The sequence below is a fragment of the Talpa europaea genome (assembly GCF_964194135.1).
Source record: "Talpa europaea genome assembly, chromosome: X".
NCBI classification, from domain to species: Eukaryota; Metazoa; Chordata; class Mammalia; order Eulipotyphla; family Talpidae; genus Talpa; species Talpa europaea.
Genome location: NC_140081.1, coordinates 34824804 through 34852010, shown reverse-complemented (window position 1 = coordinate 34852010; position 27207 = coordinate 34824804). Strand labels below are relative to the sequence as shown.

Genomic DNA, 27207 nt, shown 5'->3' with positions numbered 1-27207 from the left:
AGAGTTGGCTACTTAGGACACGGGCCAGGGAACAGGTGCCTGCTTACTTCTTACTTCTGCTGTGGTGACCAGGGGTGGGCCAGGAAGTGGGGGCTCCACCCCGGGGTCTGCAGGTCTGGGTAGATATCTGCTGGGCCAAAGAGAAGAGCAGGAGTTATCTGGCCTGAGTGGCTCCCCTGCTTAAGATCACGCAATGTCTCTGAGAGCAGTGCTTCTGCGATGTGGCTGGCAATGTGCCAATGTGGCTGGCAATGTGCGATGTGGCTGGCAATGTGCGATGCGCCAAGTAATTGGGGCTACTGGAAACCCCTACAAGTGTGGCAGAGGCTACGGGGTGGGACCAGCAGCGGTGAGAGGCGAGTTGTGGGCAGGAATCTTGGACTCCATGGGCAGCTTTGGGGGTAAAACCAATTGTTGCCGAGCAGGTGGCGAGGGCACAAGGGAGCCTGGGTCTCAACCTTGTAGCTGCCTGGGGACAGGTCAAAATGCTGGGTTGCCATTGGGCTGCTCTCCATCTTCTACCCTCCACCAGGCTGTGGGCGGAGGGCAAGGTAGACTAACTGGGATGTGCTTGTTCATCCCCGGAGAGGGGCTGTGCACATCAGAGGACAGAGCGCACACATTTCTGCTGTTCTCTTTGTCTCATCCTGAGTCCCCAGACATGACAGGAAACAGATACTTCGGTTGCCATGGGAACTGAAGCTGAGTGATTCATTGCACTGCAGGAGGAAGGCAGAGATGGTCCTGAGATAAAAGGCCCTGGGGAGAAGAGAATTGAGCAAAGTGCTCACATGGAAAGAATTCGGTTTCCACAGTTACGTTGGTCCCTGTTGTTATGATCACACGCAAGACACACAGGTGTGCACGCGCACACGCAAGCGCATTTCATCGCTGCATCATGCTGCTTGCCCATAGGACTCTTGCGCCCTAGGCTGTGCTGTGACCAGGAAGGCCTGGAGGCTTACGCTGTTTGGTAGCCCAGGAAGGGCGATGGCTCACTTAAACTTGCCCCTGGACCCTGTATCTGGCGGGGGGGAAGGTCGTGCAGAGCTTGGGCTGTGCAGGCATAGCCTGGAGGCATGGGCGGTCCCGAGTTCGGGTGGCAGGCCCCAGGTGGCACACACGGAGGAGTGAGAGTTGTCCCCCACACCCCTCACTCTATTTCATCCAGCTCCCTCCTCTAGGATGGTGCCTTCCAGGAGCACCTGTGAAGGGAGATTCCTCCCCTCTGCCTACCCTCTCTCCCTCACTGCTCCCTCTCTCTTTGCTCCTCTTTGACCTCTAGGAAAGAGCTCTCTCTCCCTCACCTTTCTCCCTTAGGGTCTCATCCACCACTTCCTTCTGCTCTCTTCCTACCACTTCCACACACAGCACCAGCCTCTCCTCTTTGGTCTCTCCCTGCATCCTCTCTCTCTCCTGCCTGCATTTTCTTTCAGTTGCCCCTGCTTCTGCCTTCCCTAGCCCTCACTTCTCCTTGCCTCCTTGGCTTTTCATTCTGGTCCTCTGTTGTTTCCTCCTCTTTCCTTCCTCCTCCCTAGACCTTGTTCTCCCTCTCACCCTGCCTCCCTTGCCCCTACCCAGCTACGTATGGAGGGACAAAGGGCTAGTCCACTCAAGTAAGGCCAGCCTCACGTGGGTCAGGAACACTGCACTTTCAGCCTCAGGGGTGAGGGCCTCATCAAATTCATTACAGACATCGTCATCCCCTGGCAACTTCTCATAAGTGACACGAAATCAAGTGACTAAGAGCTGTGGGTGGGAACGACAGGGCAGCGAAGTTCCAGGGTGGGCTCCATGAGGGGGATGTCACGGGCCTTTGGCCCACTGCCGTCCAGCATCCACTTACAGCGAACTGCCTTCCCTTTCACCTTGGGGGCAACTGCCTTCTTGCGTTGTTTGTGACCTTTGGGACAGTCACCTAAGCTGTGCTGTCCTGCACTAGCCAGGGCGTGGACAGGAAGTGCTATCAGATGCCCAGGCCACAGCGTCTCATAACAAGCAGGCCAAAGCAGGGCGAGGACCCATTCCCCCCTGTCAGTGGACTCTTGCTCCTGCCGCCGAGTTCCACAGAAGCACCTTTGTTCATGTCCTTCGTCCATTCTCTTTCTCGTTCTTTCTTCTTCCCTCTCCTGATCCCTCTCTCCTGGCTGGATACTTTTTGAGGGGTCTAACCCCCAAAGGACAAACAGAACGCAATGAGATAGTAATAACAGAACATGGAAGGTGGAAAGCAGAGAGATGAGTGGTATCTGAGTTGGCTGATGTAAGGGTGCTTCATCCTAACCCAGCAGTGAGGAGCCCCCCAAAACAATGGTCTCTGACCCACTCAGTTGGCTTTCAATTTCTGTGATCTTGGCAGTGGCACATAGTCCTGCAAATAGGGGTGATGGGGGGGCTGTTAATTGCATGATTGCTCTAAAAGATAGTTAACAGCCATTTAGACCCCAGAAGCCCTCCCAACTCCCTGCAGCCAGGCGAATGCTCTTGCCAAGTCCTTAGGGTTTGTTGCGAGGTTAGCTCTCTGGAGGGGTCAAACAGCAGATTTAAAAGCTCTGGAAACCCAGGTTTGGTGAAGGCAGGCGCACAGTGCAGGAATGTGAGCCAGAAATCTGCACAGAGGGCCAATCCCTATTCTCATTCCCACGTTGGCACACAAACTGCCATCACCTTGCCTTTTCCCACACACAGACGCAGGGCGTGCTTTCCTGGGAAGTCCAACCACCGCTAGAGGAGAGGTTGGATAATTTTAGTAGGCAAGGGACTTCCCAGTTCAATATTAGCCAGTTCCATTCAAAATATCTTCTAATTTCACTGTGATTTCTTTTTAGAATCACGGGATATTTGGCAGGTGTTTCTTCATTACAAACCCGTGAGGGATACTCGGTTGCTCTTTCTTCTTAATTTAGCTGAATGGCATTGCGGTCAGAGAGCAACACGTCACCGAGCATGCACCCTCTATGCACACTAATGGGATTCCATTTATTCAGGCCTCCTTGCGCATCTTTCCAGTGGGCTACAACATCATAAAGGAACGACATGGAGCATAAATGTACCGCTCATAAATGATCACATCGCTGATATCCGATTCACGCCTATTCCAGGGCAAGAGATTTGCGTTGCCACCAACCCCAAAGCATCCTCATGCCCTTGGACCAGTCACCACCTACTGCTTCTCTGGAACTCTAAGCGGTGTTGTGTTTTCAGCACTGTGATTTCATTTTACCTCCTCCAGAACTTCGTGCCATATAATAAAGACAATCATTGCAGCTCATATGCTTATGACCTGGTAGCAACGTTTCATTTGTATTTATCGCTTTTCATTGTTGTTATAGTGTGTTGGCTGTAGTTCATTGAGTTTCATTTCTAGTCGATAAATGTGTGTGAACATACCGCAGCTTATTTCTAGATTCTCTTTCCGATAGGCAATCCATTGCTTCCAGTCCTGGAGTATTAAGAATGTCACCGTGGAGAGCAGTCACAGACATGCCTTCCTGTTGGCGCATTTATGCATTGAGGGGGGTATTTGCAGGGGAACAATTTTTCTTAACTTCCCAGTGCCCAGTATAATTTGTTCCTTTTATCTCATCACAGACAAACTGACCACCTCACGGGGGGTATTTACCCTCTCCTCTCTCTAACATCATTCCTGCCATGGTTTTGCACACTCATGTCAATGAAATGCATGTTTCAACTTCAAAACACATGATCATCTTAATATCATTTGATAAATCCATTATCATTTGAACGTACCCAGAGATTTATCGTATGTGTCTCTCTTCATTACTATAGAGCTTTGAGTTTCATTCAGGGATCTTTCTCTTTCTGCTGTGAGAACACACAAGTATTTCCACGTGAGTATGAGCTGGTGAAACAATCTCTCCTTTCAATTTAGACTGTTGGATTTTATTCTTTTAAAGTAGTTTTATGCTCACAGTGCAGTGATCAGAGAGCAGTGTTCCCACCTACTCCTGCATTATTATTATTTTTTAAAGATTTATTTATTTTGCATATAAGAACTGGGGTACAGGCCAGGGGTGTGGGGGGTGAGAGGATTCACCAGAGACAGAGTGGGGGTCAGAACAGGCAGACTGACTGAAATACACTGCTGAGGGGAGCAGCGGGCGAGACAAGGAGAGGTCTGCCTCACCATGCGGGTTGCTCCCTGGCCAGCCGGGGATCCAACTCATGCTGCAGAGGTGGCGGACTGCTTCACAGTGCGGTGCTGAACGCCTTGCGCCACCAGGGAGGCCCTACTCCTGCATTATCTACACCCTGCCCTCGGTTTCCCCTCTGATTCACATCTTGCAGTACTGTGGTCCATCTGTGACAACATCGGCATATGATTATCAAGTAAACTTCATCGTTTACATCCAGTTTCGTTTCTCGCGTTGTAATTCTGAGAAATGCGCGGCGACCAGGCCAGCATCGGTACTGTAACAAGGAGAGCGCTTTCACTGTCCTGAAAACCTCTTGGTCTCCTCCCCCTAGTCTTCCTTCCTTCACTCTGCCAAATTCCAGGCAGCCACTCATCTTTAGCTGAGTCCCACAGAAGTTGGTATGTTGTGTTCATATTCCCCTTCAGTTTGAAACACTTTCAGGTTTTAAGTTTCGCTAGTGTTAATTTGCATCGCTTGTTTAACTACAAAATATTGAGGATTTTTAGAAACCTTCCTGTTATAGATTTCTTCTTGGATTCCATGGGGCAAGAACATCCCATGTGACTTCAATCCTCCTTCCTTTTTATTAATGATCCTACTTCATTGTGGAGTTCTGTTTTGTTATCCATGATGGCATTTTTCTTGGTGCATTTCCCAAGTACCTTTGGAATAAATATACTACTACTGCCATTCAGTGGGCAGTCGAGCTGGTAGTGCACTGTCCTTTTTATCTCTATTGACCATTGATCTATCTGCTGCGTCAGCATCTCAGATGGAAATTGAAATACATTTGTCGAGATCACTTTAAATTTCTGCCACTACTCACGGTTATTCACGGGGTAACCGTGTCATAAAGAAAAGTATGTTTTCATGATTAATTGAGATTTTAAGTTCATAGAAAGATCCCTCTGCTTCATTAGTAATAGACCATGTCCTCAAAAGTACCTCATATGTTATTATTATACCGAATCTTTCTCTTACAACACGAGCTCGCTTGGTGTGCCCTTTTCATCCTTTTTACATTTAACCTATCCGTGTTTGTAGTAAACGGGCTTGTATTCAGCTGCACATCTCCATGTGTCATATGGATCCTTCCTGGAAATTGGAGAGTGGCTAATATTTATATATCACGAAAGTATAAGGTTATTGGCTTAATCTTCCGTCTGATTATGTGTTCATTTGTCCCTCTGTCTCCCCCGCCCTTTCATCCTACCTTCTTTGCTTCCTTCATTTGCTTTTTCATTTTTCTTTCATCCAATTCCTTCTCCAAATATGTCGCCCTGAAGTATTCTTCAGCTTTTCATTTTTAATCTGCATGATGTTTCACTACATGTTTCTTTCCCTTGCTGTTTAAGCAATTCCTGTCGAGGCTATGCAATCATATTTAAAGTAGGCATTTCACCTTTGAAGAATAATCTTCCATTTTCCATACCATGTAAGAGCCTCACACAGTGTGCCCGTATTTCTCTGCTCCTGGGCATTTGTTTTTGTTTTCATATATTTTGTTTACACGCGCGATATTCCCCTAAATGCATTGTTATTTGTTTTGAGAACACTCAGTTCACCTTTAGACAAAGAAATTTAAAAAAAAAATTTGTTTTGTTTTTTTCATGTATTTGCCGTTTCCATAGCTATTTATTCTTTTTTTTTTTTTTTTTTAGAGGCATGCTTTATTTATTTATTTGTTTTGTTTGTTTGTTTTTTTGTTTATACATGCACTGGGTACAGTCAGAAGTGTGGGAGGGTGAGAGAATTCACCAGAGCCAGAGCGGGGAGCAGAGCAGGCAGAAGGACCGAAGCACACTGCTGAGGGGAGCAGCGGGTGGCAGGAGAGGTCTGAGCACCATGTGGGACCCTCCTCCGGTGGCCGGGGAACAGCCGGGGATCGAACCGGCGCCGCAGAGGCTGCAGGCAGCTTCGCAACCCAGCGCTCAACCGCTGCGCCACCAGGGAGGCCCATAGCTATTTATTCTTTTGTGGTGATCTGGGTTTACGTTTGCTATGATTTCACTTCATCCTGAAGAAATACGTTTGTTGTTTTCTATAGTATGGGCCAGTGGTGTGCAAGTGTAACAGTGTTTTGCCTGCATGAAAAACTATGTCAATATTATTTCTTTAATTTTAAAATGTTTACACAGTGACATAGACGTTTCTGGACATCCAGGTCAAATAGCACATGTGCAGGTTCCTGTAATGACACCACGACCAGGTCTGGGAATGTCTCGCTGCCCCTGCAGTGCGGGCGCCTTCTCTTTGGTACCATGGTGCTGCTGATATGCTCTCAGCCACAAGGGTTTTCTCTTTTCAAGAAGGTCATGTAAATGGAACCATTTAAAATGCAGCCTTCTGAAGAAAGTCTTGGATGCCGACAGCATAACTGAGTTTATCAGGAGGGCAGGGGTCAGAAGCAAAGGGTCGAGGGGTCCAGTGGACTGTGGTGGAGGGGTATTCATTCTTTGGTGACGGGTATTGTGTGGGCATGGTGTGGTAATTAATGTGCATCTGAGGGCGTGTCAATCTCTCCTGCCAAAACTTACACACTGTTGTAAACTGATGTTACCACAATAAGTAAAACATTAAAATGGAGCAGTAAGATCTCTTAAAGTGTTATTATAAAAATAAATAAGAAAACACATAGGAGTACTTAGTGCAGTGCCTAGTGAGCACGCACCGTAACGGGAGCACTCCGTACAATGCTGGCGCTCGTGAACACAGTGAATGCTAGCACACCTTCACAGGCAGAAAGCAGAGGGTTCGTTCTCAGTGTCTGTGCACAGCTATGCAGATGCATGTGCACACAGTCCAGATGAATGACTATGGGAATACATAGCTTAAAAAATGGTATGCAGCTTTCTGAGACTGGCTCCTATCACCCAGCACAATGGTTTTCAGCTTCATCCAAGTTGTTGATGTTCCGCAGTATTCAATTAAATGGAAACAACACATCTGTTGAAGGACATTTGGGTTGTCTCGCAGTTAGGGTCATTCTGAAAGACCTGCTGTGAACATTCACGTGCAGGATTTTGTATGAGCTCAAGTAGAAACTTCTGTAGGGAACGCTCTGTGGTGAGATCACTGGGACAGGTGGCCACGTGTCTGTTTAACTTTATACGCAGTGATGACAGTCTTTCCCAGAGCGGCTGTAGCTCTTTCTGTTCCCTCTAGCAACATGTGGTAAATCCAGTGGCTGCTTATCCTCAATGTAGCTTGATATTGTCGGGTGGGCGTTGTTTCTTTGCTTTTCCTTTAGTTTCAGCAATTCGATCAAATACAGTAATACAGATATCTTGCCTTCGTTTTAATTTGCACTTGCCTGATAATCAGCGAGGTTGAACATCTGTTCATGTGCTCAGTTGCCACCTACATATACTTCCATTGAAGTATCTGTGGAAGACATTGTCCATTATTTTCTTACTGTTGAGTTTTGACAGTAGTGTGCTTGCTCCGGATACAAGACCTTTCTGGATGTGCCATTTGCAAACACGTTCTCCCCGCCTGGGATTTGTTTTTTCAAACCCTCAACAGCACATGTCATAAAAGAAAAGGGGAGTTTTGGTGTCATGCTGAACCTTCCTCGCCAAAGCCCACGTCAAGATATTCGGTCGTTTTGTTATTCTCTTTCTGACTTACATCTATGATTCATTTTCACTGGGTTAAACTATGAGATGTGAGGTCCTTTGCCTTTTATATGGACATGCAGTTGCTGCCACACTTTTGCTGAAAAGAAAAAGAAAATCCTCTCTACATTGAACTGCATCTTTCTCCAAAAAGAACTGGCCTTTTTTTTTTTTTTTTCCGAAGAGTCTAATTCTGAAACATCTCCTTGACCTATTTATTTTGTGTCTGTGCCTTCACCATTGTGACACTGACTTTTGTTTACAGCTGCTTTATAGTGTGATTCCTTCAGCTTCATTGTTCTTTTCATGATTGGTTTGTCTATGCTAGATTCTTCTACATGCCACATCAGCTGTGGGATCAGCTTGTCTAGCTGGAGAACATCCTGCTGGGATGCACGTCTGGTGTAGAGGAGATGAATTCCTTCAGTGGGCACACCTCCCCAAGAGATCACTGAGCCCATGCCTGAGCCTCGGGGGAGAGGTGACGCCAGGAAAACCTGCTGAGATCAGAAGTAGACTGCAACAGAAGGGTCAGTAGCCGGTTGGGACTTCTGGGAGAGCATCATGGGTGGTGTCTCCCTTGACCGGGTGATGATCACAGATTCCTCCTTCACCTCAACTGGTTAGAGCACCTAGGGAGACGGATGTCTTTGGCAATCTAGTGCAGCAACAGCCAACATCTCTAGCCCTCACCTGTCCGCTGGACAGGTGAGTAAATAAATACCCCGTGCTGGCTCTTGAGCTCCAGACATGGTGATTCGTGATGAGGTTTCAGCCACTACAATGACAGAAATCTCAGCATCCCAGAACAACACCCTTGGCCAATACATTGCAACCTGCCATTCTTGCGCAAGACTGTCACAGCAGGACTGGGAACAAAATCAGTCTAGCTTCCTCCTTAGACATAATCACAGGCATTAAATAGGCACAGGCATTCGCCCTAATCAATGGATCAAAGTAAAACCCTGGGAATCAATGGAAGTAACCAAACTACCAGAGGAAGACAGCAGAGCAAGAGGCTCAATGAGACTTTATGAAATTAGGAGAGTTTGGGATGAAAAAATGAGAAATACAGCAAGGACAGAGAAATAATCAAGGGTTCCAAAACAGAAATCACGGAGATAAAGAATTGTGATGCTTGAACCACTAAATAAAATGGAGAGACTCAATGAAGCCAAGAAACAAACAAACAGGCTAGAACATCGGGTATCGAAAGCATCTAAAATTATCGACAAAAAGAAATGGAATTTAAAAAAATAATGAAGATCACATAAGAGATTCATGGGGCAGTATCAGGAGGAACAACATTTGCACCATAAGGTTTCCAGAGGAGAAGAACGAGAGGAAAGGGCAGAAATCGTGCTTGAAGACTTAATAGCTCTGTTCTTTCCCAAGCTGGGGAGTGGAATGGATATGCAGATCCAGGAAGCACAAGGGGTTCAACCCACAGAGATATACACCAAGACACAGTACAATTACAACGGGAAAAATTAAAGATGAAGAGAGAATTCTAAACGCACTCACAGAAAGCAAAGGAATCACATATAAATGCAACCACATAGAATATCAGCGGATGTGTCAACAAAACCTTACAGGCCAGTAGGGAATGGCATGAGGTAATCAATGTGCCAATACGAAAAGACCTCCAACGAAGAATCCTACAGCCAGTAAGGTTAATACTGAGAATCGAAGGAGTGACAAAGAGCTTTACAGACACACAACAGTTGAAGGAATTCATCTCCTCTAAATCCAATGTGCTAGAGATATTAAAGGGAGTTTTCTAAAATGAAATAAAACCTCACTTACAAGCAGTAAGTCTCCAAATCAGAAACTATGGGACTGGGGCAGGAGTATCAAAATGTGAACCGGTGTAAGGAGCACAGGACTAACTCGCTTTCAATTGAAGGTAAGTTATAAATATAGAACCCAATTTATATAGCATATGGTAACTTCACAGCACAAAAATACCTAGAAGAAACAACAAGGAAGGCAACCAATGGAATCCAAACACTACATGAAAGGTAGATTTCTACATAAAAGGGAAAAGAACAAGAAAAGAGCAAAGGGCAGAGAAAATCTGAAAAACACCCAGAAAACAGAGTTAAAAGGCAATAATACTGATGTGCCCATAAATTCCCTAAACGTCAATGGGCTGAAGTCACCAATCAGTAGGCAGAGTGGCTGCTTGGATCTGAAAGCAAAACCCCACTTTCTGCTATTTCCAGGGGGCACATCTGAGCTGGAAATGCAAACGTAGGCTCAACGTACCACTTGTGTGAACAGTAAAATCAGCTCAACACTATAAGTTAATCCTACAGATACTATATATATATATATATAAAGAGAGAGAGAGAGTCTAAAGCAACAAAAGGAGTACATTTGTGCATGCACAACACCCAAAACGTGGTGACTTGAAACCTCAAGGGAATATGTCAATGCAGGGAATGAACAACTCTCCAGAACCCAACAGCAAAGGCATGGAAGATTTGTCTCTATCAAATAGAGGGGTGGAATTTTCAAATAATATCCATGAAAGACATGGAGGAAAAGACCGAAAAGCAAGTCAAAGTGATACAAGAGAACTCAGAAAATCTAATCAAAGACCTAGAACAGAATTTGGGGCGGGGGTGGGGGACAGGAAATGAGTGGACTGAGAAAATTAATGAGCATAAAATAGAAGTCAAACTTTTAAATAAATAAAAAATGACAAAGTTGCATGATTTAGAAAGCACAAAAGATGAAATAAATTTTAGAGATAGTTATGGAAGCAGAAAGGACCTAATGCAGGATCAAATCGTTGACTGTGAAGTTAGCAATGCACAGGGGGCCCAGGTGGAGGCAAAAAGAGAAATGTGAAGGAAAAAATGAAAAAAAAGAAAAAAAAAACACTTTGAGAAGTATCCAACTCACTTAGGAAAGTTAACATGAGGATAGTGGGTACTGGAGAAGGGGAACAGGCAAATGTGGTAGCGGGACAGAGAGCTTATCATGCCACAAACTTGGGGAAGGAACAAAATATACAAGTCCATGAATCTACAAGAGCACCTGGCTATCTGTAGCATATGACACCTTCACAAATACAAGTAGTTGCAAGACTACTACAATGGAAAAGAAAAAAAGTCAATTATTAACAAACTGTTGCCAGGCTAAGATACACTTCTCAAAAGATACTTTCCAAACAAAGAACAAATAGAATGATGTATTCAAAATATGTAAAGATAAAAACTACTTTACAAAACAGCCATATTCTGCAAGACATTCCTTTGGACATGAGGAGAAATGCAGGCTTTCCAGACAAACAGAAGCTGAAGGAGTTTGTGAACAGTAGAGCTCCCTATAAGATGTGTTGAAAAGAGCTCGCCTATCCAAATAAAAGAGGGGAAAGTGAATAAAAAACCATGCGAGGATATCGATAGAAAACTAGAGACAAAAAACTTGGAGCAAACCCTCTTATATCAATAATGACTCTAAATGTGAATGGACCAATCAAGTCCATTCAAAAGGCCACAGAGGGGCTAGTTGGATCGGAAAACAAAGCCCAACTTTCTGGTCTTTCCAGGAGACCCATGCGAACTCCAAAGATAAACGTAGACTCAAAGTTAGAAACAACCTTATAAGCAGGGGGAACCAAAAGGGTATGGACAGCCAGGCTTACGTTAGATAAAACTTACTTCCAGCTAAGACAGGTAAGTACTCATAAGGATGGGCATTATATAATGATTAAGGGAACAATACACCAGGAAGATGTTATATTCATCAGTACATATACACTGAAAAAAGGAGCATCAAAAAATAAAGGCAACTTCCAAGATCTAAAAAACAGATCTCGACATCAACATGACAGTAGTAAGGGACTTCAACCCTCACTCTCATCAATGCACAGATGAACCAGACAGAAAATCAACAAGGAAACTATAGACTAGAATGTGCAATTCTATCCCATGGGCTTAATAGGGCAGTGCGCCTCCCGCCCCCCCAAAAAAGCTGAGCATACTTTATTCTCAAGTGTACCTAGAGCAATCTCAAGGATAGACCATATGTTGTCACAAAACAAGTGTCTATACATTCATGAAGACTGAAATCATATTAAGTATCTTCTCTGGTCAAAATGCTATTGAACTACAAGTCAACCTCAACAAGGAAGCAGGAAAAAAATTCTAATAGGTCAGGACTGAGCAGCATCCTACTGAGCGACTATAGGGTGAAGGGGGATATCGAACGGGAAATAAAAATATTCCTGGAGAAAAATGAAAATGAAGACACGGGCCACCCGAAACTATGGGATACAGCAAAAGAAGTACTGAAAGGGAAGTGCACAGCAATACTGGTCATATCAGGAAATAAGAGTTCTAACAAGTCATCTCACCTCTCACTAGAAAGAGAAGAACCAAAAACAAACCCCAGTAGAAGGAAGAAAACCATAAAGACCGGAGCAGACATAAAAGAAGCATGACTCAAGAAGACAGACCGAAAAATCAATGAAACCAAAAGCTGGTTTTTGAGATACCAAAACAACGAAGAAAGTAGACAAACTTGTGGCTGGACTCACTAAGAATAGAGGGAGAAGACTATTCAACCAAATGAGAAACAGGAGGAAAAGATACAACAGACATTTCAGAAATACTGAGGCTCACAAGGGACTACTTAATGGAAATGTTCATGCCCAACAATTGGATAAGCTAGAAGAAATGAACTGCATCTTGACAGCATTCCACCTGCTGGGCCTGAATGAAGAAGAAATAGAAAACCTCAACACACCGGGTGATAAGCAAGGAACCTGAAACATCATTCAAAATTCTCCCAACAAACAAAAGGGTACAACCAGATGGTGTCACTACTGAGTTCTACCAAACATTCATGAACGAACTGGCACCCCTTTCAAAAACAATAGGGACCACAGAATGCTCCCAAACGCATTTTATATGGCAGCTATCACCTGGTGCCAAACGCAGAAAAAAAATATTATGGAAAAGGAAACCACAGACTGATGTACCTGAGGAACATAGATGCAAAAATCCTCAGGAAAACCTTAGCAAAGTGAAATCAACAATATAAGAAGTGGATCAAACCTCATAACCTAGTCGGATTTATTCTAGAGATGCAAGCTTCAGCATCTGCAAATCCATCAAGTCAAAGTCATTCGCTGAGTCAACCAAATTAAGGTAAAAATCGTATGATCACATCAGTCAATGCAGAGAAAACATTTGACAAGATTCAGCATCCATTTATCATAAACTCTTTGAAAAATGGGGATAGATGGGTCATATCTCGACATAACACAGGAAAACACAGGTAACATCACACTGTTTGGTGAAAATCTGCAAGCTTTTCCCTGTGATCAGGTACAAGACAAGGATGTCCACTTTCACAACTACTGTTCAACACACTACTGGAAGTCTTACCTGGAAAAGACAGGCAAGGGAAAGACATAGAAGTAATCCAAATTGGGCAAGAAGAAGTGCACTGTTGCCATTTATAGGTGACATGATAATACACATTGAAACCCCACCAAAGACCCACTAAACGACTTTTAGAAACCATCAATCAGCTAGGTCGAGTGTCAGTTACAAAATCAATGCACAAGTCTGTTGCATTCCTATATGCAAAGGACTACAATTTGGAAGAGAAAGAAATGAATAAAATAGCTTCGCTTACAATCGCATCAAAAACAATGCATTGAAGACTTGGATGTAAGATCTGACACCACAAAAGACATAGAAGCAAACGCAGGCAAATCTCTGCTCCACTTTTGCTTCAGGGATGTCTTTGGGGGCTTGACTCCAGCGGCAAGGGAAACAAAAGCAAAAAATAAGCAGATTGGACAACGTCAAACTAACAAGCTTCTGCATAGTGACAGAAACTATGCCTGGAACAAAAGGACACCCTACAGAGTAGCAGAAATGAAAGGCAGAAAATACTTGCACACCGTACATCTGACGAACGGCAGATATCCAAGATCTACGAAGCACCTGTACAGCTGAACAAAGGAATAGACGTGAAAGGAAACACAAGCAAGCAACGGGTGGAAAAGTTATATGGACACTTCTCCAAGGAAGAGATATAGATGATCCACACTCAGGAAAAAAAATCATCATTGTCACTTATCATCAGGGAAATGCACATCGAAAGCGCAATGAGATACCGTTGGCCCATATCAGAGACCAGAAACAAGTTGCTGGCGAGTCTGTAGAGAAAGAGAAAGCCCCGACCACTGCTGGGGAGAATGTCGACTGGCCCAGACCGTATGCAAAACAGTGTGGAGGTTTCTGAATGGATCTACCATGTGATCCAGCAGCCCCACTCTTAGGTCACTGTCAAAACAACGCAGAAACGAGAATGCTAAGGGATATATCTACCCCTGCAATCATTGCAGCACTAGTGACAATGGCCAAATGATGGAAGCAATCTAAGTGCCCAAGGACAGATGAGTGGATCAGGAAGGTGTGTCCTCTGTCTACAGTGGAATAGTAGGCAGCTATAAGCACCGGTGAAATCTGGTCATTTGGGACGAGATGGATGGCACTGCTAATAATCTGCTTTCGTTTCTGTCCCACGAGTGGAGGCTCCTGACAGTGATCAGTGGGCTCTCCCAGGTAGAGCTGCACCATGCCACTTCTTCCCTTTCTGCTTTCAGCAGGCCCCCTTTTCCCAGACTTGGTCTCTGGTGTCCCCTCCTTCGGGGCCTCAAGAAAGAGGCAACATGGCCTACTTCGCTAGGGCCTCCTCCCAGTGAAGACTTCTGCCGCACAGGCAGGAGCGCACCTTGGCTCCACGTCTTCACCTCTTTTAGCACCCAGAGGCTTTGAAATTTTCTTCCTACATGTGGTCACTGGGTGCCCCCTTTCATTTTCTGAACTTTGTAAGCAGTGGCTGTGACGCCGACTCCAAAACAAAATTGCCTGCATAGGCGAACTCCAAACTAGGGCGGGTGGCCTGGCAAGGGACTGTCCTGTCGCTTGCAGGGTGCGAGTCCATTCTGACGTGGGTGCAGAAGTCTGGGCCTGTGAGGGATACTGTGCAGGTGTGAGAAGGGCAAAATCATGGCAGTCCAAAGCCACACTGACGTGTGCAATGTCCTGCAGACTCGGATCTCCTCCGTGGTGCCAGCTTCCAAGGACATTTGTAAAATGGAGTCATCCAGAATGGGAAGCCGGCAGCTGAGGGCTGACGTAGTTCAAGTATTTCCTCTGCCAGGGCCTCGATCTCCTCACTGAACAAGGTGATGGAGTTGGGGTGGGGGTGCCGTGCTTCTAGATTTCTGACACCAGGCACATCTCTACTGCTAGCGCTGCCCTGTGTGCTGTGAGGGGGCGCCGAAACCCTGACTGCGGACGAGGAGATGGCGTCTCTGAGAGGAAAAGTGACTTGTCCGAGGTCACGGGGCTCAGGAGGCAGGGAGAGGTGTGGATCTCAGGCACATTCCAGAGGCCCTTCCCTCTAACACCTGTGTGTGGAGTTTGGGGCACACAGGCACCTCCTGTTTGCACACTGCTTTACCCATGTCCTACCTGCTTAGGCTACCAGCCCACTAGGCCCAGAGAGACCACGAGGCTGAGACCGTGGGCCCCTTAGAGTATGTCCAGAGTCTAGTCCCAACCTGAGCTGTGAGAGATGGAACTCGGGGGTGGAGAGAGACAGGCCCTGCCCAGGTCCCTTGTCCCTGGGGTGGCCTAGCCGGGTCAGAGACTTCAGGCAGGTCACCTCCCTTCTCCCAGTGTTTGCCAAGTGTGCACCTGGGAACAGTCACCCCGCTGGGGGTTGGCGAGGGTGGAATGGGAGAGTGCACAAAAGGCCCCGGCCTGGGCCCAGCCTCCATGATGACGAAGATGAGGAGGAGGAGCAGGATGGAGGCTCAGGAAATCGGGAAACTGACATGGCAGGAGCCCATGAGGTTGGTGGCAGGCCTTGAAGGCCTGGGCTGAACCTCAGGCGCAGGGAAGCCCTGAGGGGTGGTGATCCAGACCAAGCAATGAGGGAGGCCTGGGTGGTATGGACTGCTTGGGTGGGTGAGAGTGTGGAGTCAGCAGAGGGGCGAGCAGTGGGTTTGTCGCCCCCGCGACACTGTGAGCCCTCGGAGGCAAGGTGGCAGCCCGCGCTGGGCAGACCACCCACGTGCCTCAGAGGGTCCTGTGTCCAGACCCACCCGCCACTTCCTGGCCCTGTGACCGAGGCACGTTGTTCCCTCCCAGAGCCTCAGGGTCCTCATCCAGGGACGGGCCTGCCATCCCTCCTCTCAGGGCTGGCAAGTGAGTGAACTCCAGGCCCACACAAGAGATGGTGTGGGATTATTCAGAACACCCTTGTGACTCCAGGAATGCTCCTCCGTGAGCAAGTGTAGGAGGAGTCAGAGCACACGACTGCCAGGATGCAGGCACAGCTCATCCAGGGGCCCTGGAGCAGAGCAGGGCGTCAGAAACCACTGTTGTGCTGTGCGCTGGGCCTTTGTGGCAGGGGAGTGTATGTGGAAAGCCCGTGCTGGGGCAGGAGGTAGGCTGCCTCCACCTCCCTTCCAGGTGGCCCGCCTGACCCTCCTGGGGACGCACAGTCTGTCTGCACTCCCCAGGGGCCCCCCTCCTCCTGATTTGGAGACCACCTCTCTTGATAGTTCCCTCCCTGCCCACCCTCCCCTCAGCACTGTCCCCTGCAGAGTGTGGGGGGAGTAGGCTCCTGGGGAGGCCCACCAGGGGGTAAGGTGTTGGAAGGAGGCTGGAAGGGGGAGGTGGTTCCCTTCCAGGCACCCTGTCCAAGAAGGCTGCTGTTCCTCCCTCCCTGATGAGCTCCATATCTCAAATGCCCTCTGCCCAGGGTGCTCAAGCTCAGGACTGTGGCTTCGGGCGGGCGCCCCCACCTTCCTCTGTGCCAAGGCAGGTGCCTGCTGCATGCACAGCGGGGTCCTGGGAGGTTCCAGCCTGGTCACGGGATGACTCATCATGCCAGGGCTGGGTCCCAGGCATCTCTTGTGCTCCTCCCACTTCCCTGACCAAGCAACAGAAACTTGAAGGGGAGGGGACGCAACCTCTAGGGAATCACAAGGTGTCAGTGTGGCCAAACATAGACCCAGGTCCACGGAGGGAGAAATGCCAGCACACCAGCAGCCTGTCCTCAGGGGAGGGAGCGGGAGAGCATGTGGCACACCCTGCGCTCAGAAGGGCCCCATACATGGTGCAATGCTCTGCCCTCCCTTGCAATTTCTCGCAACCCTCAGTAGTTTTTGAGCAAGGGGACCCGCGTTTTCCTTTTCCTCTGGGCCTCGTAAATCATTCCACACGGTCAGTCAGAATCCGGGTCTGGCTGAGAGAGAGGACCGGTTCCTGGGGCGGGGGCAGGGGCCCTTACACAACTCCCCCTCCTGCCCTCACAAGCTGTGGACACCACTGGGAGGCCCGAGCAAGGCCTGGACACTGTCCCTGCCCACCAGTGCGTCCTGCCCAGGGCTCACAGACTCTGCCCTGCCATCCACCTGGCGGATTGGCAGCCTAGATGCAGCCCCGAAGACGCCGGGACCTAGGCCTGGCCTTGGCCTAACTGGGCACGCCCTGCTTGCAGAGGAGAAAGGCTCCAAAGTGCCCAAACTGGCCTAGTGCCAGTACAGAGGCCGGCGGTGGAGGTCTGCACCCAGCTTTGTTTTCCTCCCATCTGTTTTCAACAATACTGACTCGTCCTTCTAGCTGCTGGGACTGAGGTGTCACTGGGAGGCCCACCTCAGTGTCCTTAGGACCCCGCCCCAGGGATGAGGTCCTGACATCGGGCTGCCGAGGAGGAGAGCGTGTTGTGGGAGGGCGTCTCCAAAGATGGGCAGGGTTTGGGTGCTGAGGCTGCTGTGGGGACTGTCCCCTGTTGGGAAGAACAGTGGGACCACCCCAAGATCCTCGCCCCATTCCTTCTCCCGCTACCATACCCCGCTCCCCCCCACCCTACGCCAGCAGGCATCTAACCCGGGCTGCACCCCGCAGGGAATCACCTAACTGTGGACCCGAGGCTCTCGCAGTCACGGTCTCCACACTGGGCGGCACCTCCACTGCCCACACCCGCTCCAGAGCGCTCGGGGCAATTCCTGCACAGCTAAAGGACCAAACGTGCCCAGGTACTTTTGCAACTTTAATGTCACACAGATACCAAAAACATGAAAGCACGACAAAAGCACACAAGGAAAGCAGGAAGGGCAAGAAGGCTTCATCCGGCATGCCGTCTCCACTGGACAGGTAGAAGCCGCCCAGAGCGCTCTGTTCAGACACCCCGGGAGGCACTCGGCTTGCCCCAGCTCCTCAGCGGTGCCTGCAAACACAAGGCACGGTCCAGGAGACAAAAACAAACACGCGGGGCACCGGGAGGGACGTGAAGAGCACCACGAGCGTCTCGGCATACTCCCGTGGCTCCGTGGTGCCCCGCCTCCCCCAGCGCCTCCCCCCGGCTTCTCGGAGCCCCTGCACACCCCTCCCGTGGAGTCTCAGCGATGGACCGAAAATCTTACTGGATCCAGGAGAAGAAGTTGGCCCCGGTTCGGGAGGCATTTCTGGTCCGGATGGTGGAGCTGGTGCTAGGGCCATCCAGGATGCTGGTGCTGGCCCCACCGTTGGTGCCACTGCTGACGCCAGCCCGCCAAGTGGCCCTCCTGTTGGCACGGTTGCTATTCAGAATGTACTGATGGTATCTGGCCCAGAAAGCAAAGGGGATCCTGGCCCAGGCATCGCCAAAATCTCCGTCCTCGTCCCAGGTCAGGAGCTCCACCTGTATGTCATCCCAGCTCCACCGTCCAATCAGAGCTTCCTCCCCGATATTCATCTGGGCCCTCATCTGGGCCCTGGCATGTTCCTCGGCCATGTCCACATCCATCGTCTTGAAAGCATCATCCACCGCCTCCAAGAAATGAGCCTTCCATTCCCGGGGGTCTCGGTTCTGATTCTGCAATGGGATAACAGCGGCCACCCTCACAGCACTACCCTGCGTCCACCAAGCAACCCACTTCCCGACATACGCCCTCCCGGGCACCTGGCCAATCGTGATACAAATAAACACACCAGCTTTGGCCTCCACTTATTCTGTGTCACAGCTGGGACGTCGCCCTGTCCCTTGCACTTCCCGTCTGTGAACTTGGCTAAGTTACTTAGGAGCCTTTCTGAGCCTTCCTGGGAAAACAGCACGGCCGGCAAGGAGGCTGTGGCCAAGAGCAGAGGCTCTCCATTACCTGGGCAATGAATCTCAGGACCCTCATCTTGCTGGTCTCGTGGCGGGCGCGCAGGCCCCAGAGGAATTCATACTCAGGGGGGCTGCTGTTGGGGATCTTTTTGTACTCCAGGTACCTGGGTGCGAGAGCAAACCCGCTTTCGAGTCCAGCAGGCAGAACTGTGGTTACACTAATGGCTCCCAGAGGGCCCCTCCCAGGCCGGAAGTGGAAGCTCAGCTCCTGGAGGACAGCGGCCTAGCTGCCCAGCCCATGACCCACTCCAGGGCTTTCTGCCTTCAAGTGGTGGCCTTCAAAGCCCTGGGCCACGGGTCCTGCCCAGAAGCCATGTGGAGGAGTGTGTGTGTATGTGTGTGTGTATGTGTGTGTGTGTGTTTGTGTTGGGGGGGGTGGGTCACGAGTAGGGTGTTTGTTCCTTGGAGGGCCACAAGTTTTCTGCCTCTTATCAGTGAACCTAGATTCCTGTTGTGTCTGCAGTGGACAGAGGAGTCACTTCTTCAGGCCCCTGCTCTGAGCGCTCCTCAGCTCAGGGCCTGGGAGACCCTCAGGCAGTCCACCTTCACAACAACTGTCTAGGGAAGGGACAGTCACCCGGGCGCACTTCCGTGCAGACTCCCGACTCAAAGTGAGTGTGTGTGTGTGAGAGAGAGAGAGAGAGAGAGAGAGAGAGAGAGAGAGAGAGTGTGTGTGTGTGTGTGTGAACTCGCAGGACAGCACCCCCGAGTGAGCACACACTTGCTCTGCAAGCAGCAGAAGCGGTGGGCCCAGGCCAGACACAGGAGGGCTGGGCTTCGGAGCCAAACAGGCCCTTTACCACCCAGGCCAGACTCAGACCTCCACTCTGCGCCCAGGTTCCAGAGAGGAGCACAGCGCCCAGGGAAGGTGAGCAATGAGATGGCTGTTGTGACACTGTCACACTAAACGTGTTCTCAGTAAACGTGTGCACCCTTCCCCAAGGCCACTCTGGAAGCCTCTCCCCAGTACTCACACAGCCCCACTGACAAGCACGGCAGACCCCACACGGAGATCCCTCTGCGATTACGCTGAGGGCAGGGGGTGGCTTTCTCAGCCAGAGCAGCGCACCAGGGAAGCACGCAGGTGGGACACAGTTGAATCGGTCAGTACTCACTTCTGCTTCACAAAGTCCTCTGTAATGAGCTTCCTCAGGTCGCCAAGGAATGGGTGCCTTACCCTGACAGCAAGGAAAGGAAGCCATGATTAGAGGCTGTGGTGGTGGCCGGAGGTGGGTGGGAGCCCTCCCCAAAGGACTGGGAGCTCCCCAGCCACGGGGCAGACCCTTGCAGGCCTGGGTATGCACCAGAGGCCAGACAGCCACGCGTCAGCAATGCCCTGATGGTGTTGGAAGGAGCCCCTAACTCTGACTGTTTCCCTTAGATCTCATCTGGGGACAAGAGGGGACACGGCGCAGAGAGGAGGCTGGGAGTTCAGTACCACTCCCCACTCAGCATGGTGAGAACTTCTGCCCCCTCCCCGCACCAGACCACCCAGGCCATGCAATCCCAGGTAGTGTCCTGCCCCAGGCTAACACTCAGGGGCGGGGGCCCAGAGACCCCGATCGTACCCAGGGCGCAATCCCATCTTGCGGAGCGCCTCCCAGAGGACGGCTGTGAGGGGGAATGAGGTACAAGGATTTTAGCGCAGGAAGGCGGCACTGTGGGCACCCTCGCCCCAACCCCCACCAGCCACAGGTACGACCACCACTCACCCTCGCTGGCGCGGTTGCCATTCATGAAGATGACCCCCAGAATCACCAAGAGGAGACTCAGCCTGGGGGTGTCCTTGGTCCTGCAGGTGTAGAAAGTGGATCCTGTGCCGCAGCCGTCCCCCCAGGGGCTTCAGCTAGCCTCTCCCGGAGTGCGGGGCTGCCAGGCCCTTCTACCCCTCTGCACGTGGCTGCTACCTGATCCAAACAATTCATTCCTCCTCCCAAGGCTGTGACTTCATCCCTGGGATGGGCACCCCGACGCCCCCTCCCAGGTCTCCACAGAGGACGGGGTTAGGAAGGCAGGGAATGCTTGGCAAGTGTGTCCAGAGGCAACCCAGCCTTCCCTGCCCGGGGGCATCAGGGAGGCAGTCCCCACATGTCCACCAGGCCTGCTCTGCCCAGCTGGGGCCAGGCACTGAGCCGGGAGAGGCAAACAAGAAGCAGCCTGCTCCCCATGGAAGCCTGGGGGGGGGGGCAGGGGGAGGGTGAAAGGCTGGCGGCAGCAAGGGCCTGGGTCCCTCTGTGCCCGCACCACTGGGCACCACTATCTGTGGGTGGGCGGAAGCTGTGCTCGGCCCACGAGCCGTATTTTGCCCGTTTCTCTGAGGGCCTGTGGGAGATGGGGCAGGGAAGGGGCACCACCGAAGGAGGTCACAGCCCTCCTGCCCCCTTCCTCACTTTCCCAGGAGGCGTGCTGAGGAATCCCGCGTGCAGACGAGAATGTATAGGTGTTCTTCCTTGTCAATTTCCTTCAGGTGGATCCCGAACTTCTACATGGGGGAGAAAACAGGAAGGCAGATCAGAAGCCCATGCAGGGCATCCCGCAGGCTGTCATTCAATCCCTCTCAGGGCTCTTTCTCACAGGGAGCCCAAAGCCCCAGGGGAGGGTGCGCAGGCCCCGGCCTGTGGCAGCTCTGGCACTGGCCAGGACCACGGGGTCCCCTCAGAGACGTCCGACGCTCAGAGGGCACGAGAGAGAGAGGGGGGAGACCAGGGACGGCTGCCTGCGCCAGCAGCGCACAGTCCACAGGCCCGAGAGGCTTCCAGAGCAGGTGGGAGTGACATCGGGACTGGGCGGGTGCACATTTCAAGGCTTCCCCACAGCCCTTGTTCCAGAGCTGCCCCTACCCCGTGCCCACCTTTTCCAGAGTGTACGTTGCCCGCTCAATGATCTCAGGGAAATGCTCATCATATTCTCGGATGACGTCCTTCAGCATGTCTGCAGGAGGGGGCAGAGGGAAAGCACCTGGCTTGAGCAGAGGCCAAGGAGCAGAGGCCACGGCCCTGGCCAACCCTGCTGAGGGGAGCACAGTCAGCTCTGGGCACACAGAGCCAGCCGTGGGCCACGGCCTGGCAGGGGGGCTTCTGATGGGGGGGCTGCAGACACAGCAGGGTTGGGGGAGGGGATGCGGGGTGCCCACCTGAGCGTTTGATGGGAATTTTCTTGTAGTCCTTAATCATCAGATATTTCACCAACTTATTTGCCTGGTGGGGGAGGAGGGAGCACACTGGGAGATCAACAAGGCTTGGGTGACCTCAAACCAAGCCCTGCCAGGGGCGAGTGGAGGGAGATGGGGGAGGGCAGGCTTCTTACCCTCTCTTGCAGAAGGGTCACATTGCGGGGTGGCAGGCACAGTACGTGCCTCGAGGGCACCTGGGACCTCAGGGCCATTGGGGGCCGAGGGGCCACCTGAGCCCGTCCCGTCAGGGGGGGCTGCGAGGCTCTCCAGGTCGGCGGGACCACAGGAGGTTCTCTCTCCTCCTCGCTGCTCTCATATTCGTCATCCAGGTGCTTGGACTGTAGCGTGAGACACAGGACAGACCCAGGGCTGCCGGGCTCCCCACGCAAAAGCATCTGGCACATGTCTCAGCCAGAGCTGGTGCTGGGAAACAGGAGCGGTAGGGACAGCCCAGGACGTGTGCCGAGCGCCGAGCTCCACTAAGGCACAGGGCCACTATTCTCCCACTGGGCCCGAGGGCAGGGACTACGTGGAGCGAGAACATGCTGGAAACTCGTGGTGGAGAAACATGGACAAGAGTAGAGGAAAAGAACAGGTGGTGGGGCAGGGGGGCGGGGAAGAGCGGAGGGAGGAGAGGAAGGAGGGAGCAAGAGGGTGTGGAGAGGGAGGAAGGTCTTACCTTCTTCGTCCTCTTGCCTCCCATCCTGGCCCAGGGTTCAGCACTGTGCTTAGCAGTGGCCGCTGCGCCCTCGGGCTCAGGGGCACTGGTGGCCATCTTGGCCTTGGCAGCAGCTGCTGCCACAACATTCTGAGGCTCCACCCACCGAGTCTTGGCGAGAGCCTTCCCAGACTTGGTGGTCTTGGGCCGGGTGGCTGCCCCCTCCCTGGTAGACGCCGCCTGGGGCATAGCAGAGGTAGCACTGGGGCCCTCTGCTGTGGCAGCCTCCTGGGCAGGGGCGGGTCTCTTGGGGCGTGGGAAGGCCATGCCGCTGACACCTGCGGGCTGTGTGAAGTCAAAGACATCGTTCTGACCCAGGAAGGTTGTCGTGGGCCGGGTGGCATCCCTCTCGCTGGCACATGGAGCCTGAGAGAAAGCACAGGTGGTACTGGGCCCCTCGGTAGAAGCCTCCTGGGTCTGGGGCTGAGTGGACGTCGCTGGAGCCCCAGGGACAGCCACCTCACTGTCGACGAGCAGCTGGGAGATGTGCAGAGAAGGCAGGGTCGTCTCGGAGGTGGCACCCTGAGCCTCGGCAGTGGCAGCGGCATAGGTCATGGGCTGGGCATGTTCTCCTGAGGCTTGGTCTGGGGCCGCCAGGGGCTCAGTGACCACCTGATTGTAGGCGGCCCGGGCAGCAGCAGCGGCGGCCCGGGCGGCGTGGTTGGAGGCAGCAGAGCGGGCCACGTTAGCAGCATGGGCGGCCGCCTCATTGGCAAGCGTCTCCGGATCCAGCTGCAAGGCCTCCATCAGAGTCTGGGCCAGCACAGGGTTTTCCAGTTCCCAGGGCTCATTCTGCAAGGTCGGAGAGAAGGGGAGGGCAAGGCAGAAAACTCTACACACTCCGTCATGCTCTCCTGAGCGGCCAGCCTCCTCCCAGCAGCCAGCCCTCAACACCACCCCCTTTTTGTGAGCAGGACAGGCAAGGTTTGGGGAAGACAGGTGGCCTTTTCCTACCCCACCCTGCCCTCACACCGTCCCCTCTGCTCCCCCCACCTCCCCCCTTCTCTCACAGGGGAGAAGCCCCAGGGACAGCAGGTGGCCAAGAAGGGGGCCTCACCGCTAAGATGCGAAGGCCTGGACCCAAGCTACCAAAGGCTCTGAGGAGGCGCATGTCAAAGCTGGTGAGGCTGCCATAGCCTCCAAAAGCACCAAATTCTTCATAGTCGTTGCCTTCCACCATCTCTTCCTCCCCCACTTCATCGCTACCCTCATCCATGTCTTCAGCATTGTAGCTTTCAGATTCCATGCTGTAGCTGCCCTCTGCCATGCTGTGGGTTCCAAGGAGCAGAGACTCAACCTGGCAGGGAGGGTGAGGCCTCCTCAGGGGGAGGGGGAAGGGGAGGGGGCGGGATCGGTGGGAGGCTGGATCTCTCAGGAGGTGAGGGGCAGCAATCATCAGGTTACCAGGCAGTGCAAGGTGGGGAGGGAAGGTGGTGCTGATGGGGAGGCATGTTGGCTAGATGCTGGCAAACACAGAGTCCTAGGCAAGGGACACAGGGGATGGGAGGACGCCACCCCCCCCCGTCCCCCCTCCTCCCTCAAGTCAAAGTGCAGTTCAGGAAGGACTGGTCCATCACAGCAGCTAGATGTGATCACTGGTGGACTGGCCAATTGGGTCTCAGGAGTCCCACAGGAGATGCCAGCAGAGAGGAAGAAACAAAGGGCTTGAATTTAAGGGCTGGAGCCAGGGGCCAGGAGCAGAGCAGAGCAGAGGGCTCAGAGGAAGGGGGCAGCTGAAAGCGCCAGGAAACTGCATCCCAGGGACCCTCTGGCTAGCTCTGGCCTGGGGATTCCACTGATTCTGGGCTAGGCTGGTCTCACACAGGAGCGCCAGCGGGTGGATGCTGTGGAGGCCTGGGACCTCGCCGAGGCTTGAATGGGAGCGCTGGAGCTCTCAAATCCCGGGACCGCAACTGGAGCTCTCAAATCCCGGGATAGGAGGGATCAAGGAGGGGTGGGGGTGGGGCCTCGGCGCTCAGCAGGGAGCACAGGGCTCCAACTGCTAGAGGGGTTCGGACTGTGGGATTCCGGTGGGAGTAGGGCTCGCTCGCCTCGGGGACACTGGGTCTGGTGGCGGAGAGCAGGGACTCCTCTCCTCCACACCGCCGGTGTACTGGGGTCCCGGCTCTGAGTGCTTAGGCTTTGTTCCGCTCCGAGGCTGGGGGTGGGGGGAGGCACAGCATGCCGAGTTCCACTCGCGCTCTCCCAGACCCGGCTGGAGCCGGAGCCTTACCTTTTCTGGGTTCCAATGGCGTCCGTCCTCAGCACCAGGAACCCCGCGGCCGCGCCCTCGCCCACAGCTGCCAGCACAGCAGCTCAGACCACCCCGCCCCTTTTCTCCGCGCGCCCCCCCACACCCGCCCCGCGGCCGGGCAGAGTGCGCATGCGTGGAGCTCTCCAGCCCGCCCGCTTTCCCAACAAAAGCCCTTTCCACCAGGTTCCCAGTGCGCATGCGTTTCGGGGACGTGGGGGGGGGAGAGAGAGAGACGGAGAGAGAGGAGAGAGAGAGAGAGACAGAGAGAGAGAGAGAGAGAGAGAGAGAGAGAGAGAGAGAGAGAGAGAGACTGACTTCGGGGGATGTTGGCCTTTGGTCACCCCTCCTCTGACCACAGCCATGCACACTCACACCCATAGTGCACTTGGACATCTACCCCTCACCACCCCCCCCCACCTTTGCCCAATGTTCTCACCCTTCCTCCCCTTTGCCCCCTAAGCTCCTCCAGGGTGCTGGAATGCACTATTCCCTGCTTCCCCAGCATAACCCCTGGGTCACAAATGCAGAGGTCTCTAGCTGGCTCTCTGACTGCAACAAGGGAAGTGGAAATGGCCCAGGGATGCCTGCTCCCTGTGTGCTCCCCTCTGCTACTCATCACTTCCACCCCCTGACAGATGCACTGAGTACATGTGCTTCCACAGCTACTCTTTGTGGAGATTGTATGTCACAGCCAGGTCTGTGCTGCCCTCATCTTCCTCTCACAGTGGTCAATGGAGGATCTTGTCAGCACCCCCATTTTACAGATCAGGAAGCCGAGGCACAGGCACATTGGACTAGCTGGTAGAGGCCACAGCGCCAGGACAAAGAAAATGCAGAATTTGAGCCTGGGTCTCTTTTCCGACACTCATTTTTTTTTTTTTAAGATTTATTTATTTACTTATACAAGAACTGGGGTACAGGTCAGAATCAGAAGCGCGGGAGGGTGAGAGAATTCACCAGAGCCAGAGCGGGAAGCAGAACAGGCAGACGAACTGAAGACATTGCTGACAGGAGCAGCGGGCGAGCCAGGAGAGGTCTGCTGCACCATGTGGGGTTCTCCCTGGCCGGCAGGGAATCGAACCGGCGCTGCAGAGGCTGTGGACAGCTCGGCGATCAACCGCTGCGCCACCAGGGAGACCCTCTCCCAACACTCTTAAACCCAGGACTGATCCTGGCTTTGGGGCACCCTCCCCTCTTCACCCTCCCCTGCCCTGCTCAACATTGGTCCCAATCCAGCAGGGTTGTGTTCTCCCGGGGCTATCTCACGCTCTGCATCCTTGAAGACACACGTAGAGACCCCAGCCCCAACCCCTGCCAACTCTAGGTGGCAATCGCACACCTTGGGGCCCACTCCCTGATCCCACTGTCAGGCCTGTTTGCGGAGGGTGGCAAGAACAAGCTGCCCCTCACCCCCACCCCCAGGTCTTCCAGGTGCCCGCTGGAGTAGCCAAGACAGTCGGGCACTTGTGTACCTGAGCCAAGGCAAGCCCTACTTCAGAGTAAATGTTTGCCCGGGTTCCCTCCAGGGCAGGGCCCGGGATAGTCGTGGTCTTGCAGAAAGAAGCTGGGCTGAGCTTCAGGATTCCAAGAACGGACTGGGTGAGTGGGGGGAGGGGGGACTGTCACCAGTTGTGTGAGCCCGCTCAGGTGACTGCACTTCTCTGAGCTGTTTACTCAATATGCACCGTGGGTGTGCAGGAGCACTCGCTGGAGCCCTACCCAATGACACACATGTGCTGTGCTTCCAGAATGACCGGAGAGAGTGCTCTGGAGGCAGAAAACGCTATGTTCCTATCTCACCTTCAACTGGTACGTTTTGCAAAAATCGAGGGGTCAAGGACATATAAGATGATACTACTTTCAGGGATACAGCATAACGATTCGATACTTGTGAACCTTGTGGAAATGACCGGCACGACAATTCTAGTTAACATCTCACAGTGGACTCTGATGTTTGTTTTCCTATCAGCTTTTTCAGGACCCCTGCGTGTGAATGGAAGGTATTGCCCGGACCACAGCTTTTACTCTCCACTGACCAGTGTCAACTCTGCCTGGCTGGGTGGTTTTCCTTGGCCGTTGCGTAGCAACCTCCC

At 52.2% G+C, this 27207-nt stretch overlaps 1 protein-coding gene across 2 annotated transcripts; it reads right to left on the bottom strand.

Moving 5' to 3' along the window:
* Positions 1-18241: 18241 nt before the first annotated feature.
* LOC311187114 (melanoma-associated antigen D4) lies at positions 18242-24142 on the bottom strand (the record flags this gene model as incomplete). Of its 2 annotated transcripts, none has more annotated exons than XM_084258371.1 (11): positions 18242-18676; positions 18960-19074; positions 20086-20148; positions 20539-20581; positions 20683-20762; positions 21361-21452; positions 21822-21901; positions 22104-22167; positions 22277-22480; positions 22822-23652; positions 23918-24142. In XM_084258371.1, the coding sequence occupies 11 exons, from the start codon at positions 24125-24127 to the stop codon at positions 18242-18244; spliced, it is 2217 nt and encodes a 738-aa protein (XP_084114497.1). The 2 variants fall into 2 exon arrangements, with proteins under 2 accessions (XP_084114497.1, XP_084114498.1); XM_084258372.1 differs by having other exon boundaries at positions 18960-19128; positions 23918-24127.
* Between the last annotated feature and the right edge of the window lie 3065 nt (positions 24143-27207).